At 71.8% G+C, this 4,224-nt stretch overlaps 2 protein-coding genes across 2 annotated transcripts in view; both read right to left on the bottom strand.

Moving 5' to 3' along the window:
- Positions 1 to 614, bottom strand: part of CHLNCDRAFT_141669 (hypothetical protein) — a gene marked incomplete at both ends in the record, with an annotated part of 1,671 nt that extends 1,057 nt beyond the window's left edge. The window contains 2 exons of the mRNA XM_005842914.1: positions 72 to 198; positions 499 to 614. Coding sequence (XP_005842976.1) covers positions 72 to 198; positions 499 to 614 — 243 coding nt within the window. The remainder of the gene's footprint in view (positions 1 to 71; positions 199 to 498) is intronic.
- Positions 615 to 774: 160 nt separating this feature from the next.
- CHLNCDRAFT_141668 (hypothetical protein) overlaps positions 775 to 4,224 on the bottom strand; it is a gene marked incomplete at both ends in the record, with an annotated part of 7,464 nt that continues 4,014 nt past the window's right edge. The window contains 11 exons of the mRNA XM_005842913.1: positions 775 to 875; positions 1,113 to 1,170; positions 1,339 to 1,400; positions 1,615 to 1,720; positions 1,800 to 1,828; positions 1,893 to 2,369; positions 2,527 to 2,679; positions 2,851 to 2,980; positions 3,108 to 3,203; positions 3,492 to 3,742; positions 3,929 to 4,090. Coding sequence (XP_005842975.1) covers positions 775 to 875; positions 1,113 to 1,170; positions 1,339 to 1,400; positions 1,615 to 1,720; positions 1,800 to 1,828; positions 1,893 to 2,369; positions 2,527 to 2,679; positions 2,851 to 2,980; positions 3,108 to 3,203; positions 3,492 to 3,742; positions 3,929 to 4,090 — 1,625 coding nt within the window. The remainder of the gene's footprint in view (positions 876 to 1,112; positions 1,171 to 1,338; positions 1,401 to 1,614; positions 1,721 to 1,799; positions 1,829 to 1,892; positions 2,370 to 2,526; positions 2,680 to 2,850; positions 2,981 to 3,107; positions 3,204 to 3,491; positions 3,743 to 3,928; positions 4,091 to 4,224) is intronic.

Raw genomic sequence — 4,224 nt, 5'->3', positions numbered from 1 at the left:
CCCGGTCCACATGCCAACACCAAGCACCCCCCCCCCCCACCACCACCACCACCAGCAAGCGGCGCACTCACCCGGTCCACCGCCTGCAGCTCAGCCAGCGCCTCTGGCGGCAGCACCTTGGCGTCGGCCACCAGGCGGCACAGGCGCATGTTGTGCACATTGTTGTGGGGGTGGGCGATGGACAGCCACTCGAAGAACCTGCGAGTGTGCGGTGTGGTGTGTGTGTGTGTGTGTGTGTGTGTGTGTGAGGGTGTGGGAGTGGGTGTGGTTGTGGGAAACTTCAAAGGGAGGGTAGCAGGTAATGTGCGGGGACGGCTTGGGGTGGGTGACAGGAGCGGGGTGTGGGTGCGTGGTGGGGTGCTGCCATGCGGCGGGAGGACGACCGGCCAGGGTTTTGTGGATGGAAAGGGGGCGAGGTGGTGGCAGGGAGCCACCCTGGTGCCGCGTGCTGCCCTGCCCAGCCCGCCCAGGCCGCCCCCAAAGCCAAGCGCGGCCCACCTGCCAGCCAGGCCTGCCGCCGCCACGTCGCCCACCCAGCGCGTGTTGAACTCCAGCAGCGCGCCCAGCAGCTTGAGCGCGTACCTGGGGCGCGCGGGGCGGCGGGGCGGCGTCATTTATGCACGCTGAGCACACACAAAACAATGAGCACTCACGCAGTCCGACAGCCACACATGCCGCCGCACACGCCATGCCACCGCCACCAACACCCCTGCCACAATGCCCCCGCCGACCGCTGCCCTGCGCCTGACCCTGGGGTGCGCCTGTGCCGGCAGCTCACAGGGGCATGGGGTCCTCGTCGGCAAACAGAGCGGGCATGAGCGGCAGCACATACTGCGCCACCGCGGCGTCGATCAGCTGGTTGGCAATCCCCGAGTCTGCGGGGGCATCAAGAGGGGTGGGTACCAGATCAGGGTTGGGGGTAGGGTGGGTTGGTGCGGGTGTAATGTGTGAGTGTGATGGCGTGTGTGCGCTGTCAGCGGGGGCGGCCTAGGGGAGAGCTGCCGGCCTGCAGTATGCCCAATGCCGCTCCACCAGCCGAGGGGGGGTAGCGGGGGGCAGCGCTGGGCCCCACGCTCGGATGGCGGCAGCGCCGGCACCGCCACCGCACCCACCTGCGGTGGTGTGCTCCGACTCGGTTGCGCTGATGTAGAGGCGGGGCTCGTTCACAAACTGCGGGAGGAAGGTTGAAGGGGAGAGTGGGCGCCGGATGTGCGAGGAACCCATGAAATGCGGGCAGGCAGGCAGGCGGGCGGGCGTCGGAGGGAAGCGGCATGGGCGGCGGCGGCCACGGCAGCAAGAAAGGCCTGGCCGCTGCCTGGCCGGCCTCGCCTGCAGCACGACGTCACACAGCAGCTTGAGGCAGCAGAAGCGGGTGTCAGGCGTCTCTCGCTGGCTGGCGACTGCAGGGCAGTGGCAGCGGCAGCGGCAGCGGCAGGGGCGGGGGCAGGGTCGGGGTCGGGGTCGGGGCCAGGAAGGCAGAGGCTGGGTGGGCGGACACAATGGTGGCCAGTGGAGCCATGGTGGTAACCGCGGCGGGCGGCGGCGGCGGCGGGGCCAGTCCCGCCTGCGGCGCTTGTGTCAGGTGCTGCGCAGACATCTGCGCAGGCACCCCACCTGCCGCGGACAGGGCGGGCAGCAGGTGGCTCAGCACTGTGGCATAGTGGTCGATCAGGAGCTCCGGGTGGGAGCAGATGGCGTCGATGGCGTTCAACCCGTGGGCCTGCTATAAGCGGCGGGGGAGGCTGGCTGGCCGGCAGGGTCGGTGCGAGGGATCCAGCTGGCACTCCAGCTGGCATTACAGAGGGAGAGACCGGTGCCTTGGCCGCGCCTGCGAGGGCAAAGCAGAGGGCGCGCAGCAGCGGCAGCACGCAGGCGCAGTCGGCACCCCGCACTCGCCTTGAGCTCCTGATGCAGCGCGGAGGCGGCGCTGCTGCCGCTGCTGCTCAGCTCTCGGGTCAGCAGGTCTGCCAGACCCGTGATGAGCCCGTCGCACACCACCACCTGGCGGAAGGCCACAGACGACAGCAGCTGCTGCAGGGCCTCCAGAGGCTGCAGCACGCCGCCGCCGCTGCCGGCGCCGCCGCTGCCGCCGCCGCCGGCGGCGCCAGCGCTGGCGGTCGCGGCGCGGGCCGCGGCCGCGGCCTGCCGCAGCAGCGGCACCGCGTTGCCCGACAGCTGCTGCAGGAAGCCGGCCACCGCGGCCGCCATGTACTGCTCCGAGCTGCCTGCTGCGGAGCCCTGGCGCTCTTTAGAGCACAGCCGCTCGATCTGGGGCAGCAGGCCGTGCCAGGAGACGACGGCGACGAGGCCCGCGGGGCTGCGGCACAGCAGGCCCAGCGCCACCAGCGCCTTGGCTTGCAGCATCTCGGCTGCAGGGCGGGCAGGGGGTGGCGGGCGGTTGGCTGGGTGGGCGCTCCTGCAGCTGCCCCCAAGCGCGCGACATGCACCGCGGCATGCCGCACATGCGACACACCACAGGCTGGCCACCCCGTCCCGGACACTGCCCGCAGTCCCTGCTAGGCTCACCCGCATTGTCCAGCAGGCCATTCAGCCCCTCCAGCACAGCCTCATCCCCCAGGCACAGCTCCCCCACGCCCGCCGCCAGCTGGCGCGAGCAAAGCAGCTGCGCCAGGATGGTCACACACGCCTGCTGCACGCGCGGGCTGCCGTCGGCCAGGCCTGCAGGGGGAGGGGGGCAGCGGGCGGACCAAAGCGGCGGCGCGGCGGGCAAGAGCGCGCGGTCGGCAAGTGCGCCGCCAGCAGCCTGCGTCGCCCTGCCTGGCTGGCAGCGCTGCCGCTCCTCCACCCACCCTGCCTGCTGCCGGGCCCCGCCCCTGCGCCCCAGCTCACCCGCAGCCACCAGGTCCAATCCCCCCGCCTCCACAAACGACGCCAGGCAGCCCGGCTGGCAGCGCAGCAGGCGGCAGAGGGCCGAGGCGGCGGTACCGCGCAGTACATCTGGCAGCTTGCTGTCCACGAGCTGCAGGCGTGAGCGGGTGCCTCTTCTTGGCATGCGGTCATCGTTTGCATGCGGTGATTGGTAACAGGCAGAAAGGACGAAGGCCGGTCCACAGAGCGTCCGGCCCGCAGCCGGCCACCCGCCCCACCTGCGCCAGGCGCCCCGCCGTCTCCGCGCTCGCCAGCTGCTGTGCCCAGGGGCCACCCAGCCCAAACACGTTTTCCAGCGCCTTGGCGGCGTAGTGCTGCGCCGAAGGGGCGACGCGGGCGGCGGCGGGGCACGGGGGCGGCAGGTTGGGCAAGCAGTCAGCATGCGGAGGCAGGAGAGGGGCTGAGGCGGGATGGGCGGAGGGAGGAGAGGGTGCGACACATTCTGATGTGCGTGCATCCCTGGTGCCGAGCTGCCCCTGCGCTGCCTGCTTCAGCCGCCACCACCACCGCCACTGTCCCGGCTCACCCCCGCCACCGCCACCACCACAACCGGCCCCACCACCGCCGTACCAGCCTCACCCCCCCCACACACACACACACACCTGCGCCACCTCGTCCTGCCCCGCCTGCAGCAGCCCCGCCAGCCGCTGCACGGCATCTGTTGTGAGGTCCCAGGGGGGCAGACCCTGGGCTGGCGTCCCAGGGCCGCCAGAGGCGCCAGAGCAGCCCCCTGCCGCGTCCCTGTGCTGGCTGTCTGCGTAAAAGAGGAGCTCCCCCAGCGCGGCGGCGGCCCGCCGCTGCAGTCCCGCGTCCTCCATCTGGCGCACGGCGGCGGCCAGGGCCCGGCACGCGCCTGCGGGCATATGAGCAGCGGCGGAGGGGGGCAAGCGGGTTTCTATGGAAAGACGGGCGCCAGCGGAGCAGAGGCGCCCCCCGCCACGTCAGCCACAATGAGAGCCAGCTTGCTGCTTGCAGTGCAGGGCCCGGGGGGGACGGCTTGCCGCCGCTTCACCCGCAAGGCCGCCGCAAGGCCACCCACCTGCCTCCGCCAGCCCCGCGTTGACGCTGGACGCGTGTCGCACCAGCAGGCCCAGCAGGTTGGCGGCGCGCAGGCGCAGGGCTGGGTCCTTGCCTCCCAGGTCCAGCAGGGATACCTGTACCTCGGGATACCGTGGGGGTGTGTGGTTGGGTGGTTGGGTGGCTGGGTGGGTGGCTAGGAGGGAGCTCTGGAAGGTGACGGGGCATGGCAGGGCGGCGGCGAGCGCCAACGACCCACCCACCACCCGCCGCCATCCCACCACCAGCAGTGGTCCGGCCCCGTAGGCCCCGAAGATC

This window comes from Chlorella variabilis (assembly GCF_000147415.1).
Source record: "Chlorella variabilis unplaced genomic scaffold CHLNCscaffold_37, whole genome shotgun sequence".
NCBI lineage: Eukaryota > Viridiplantae > Chlorophyta > Trebouxiophyceae > Chlorellales > Chlorellaceae > Chlorella > Chlorella variabilis.
Note: the sequence above shows the minus strand (reverse complement) of the source record. Positions and strands in the feature narration are given on the sequence as shown.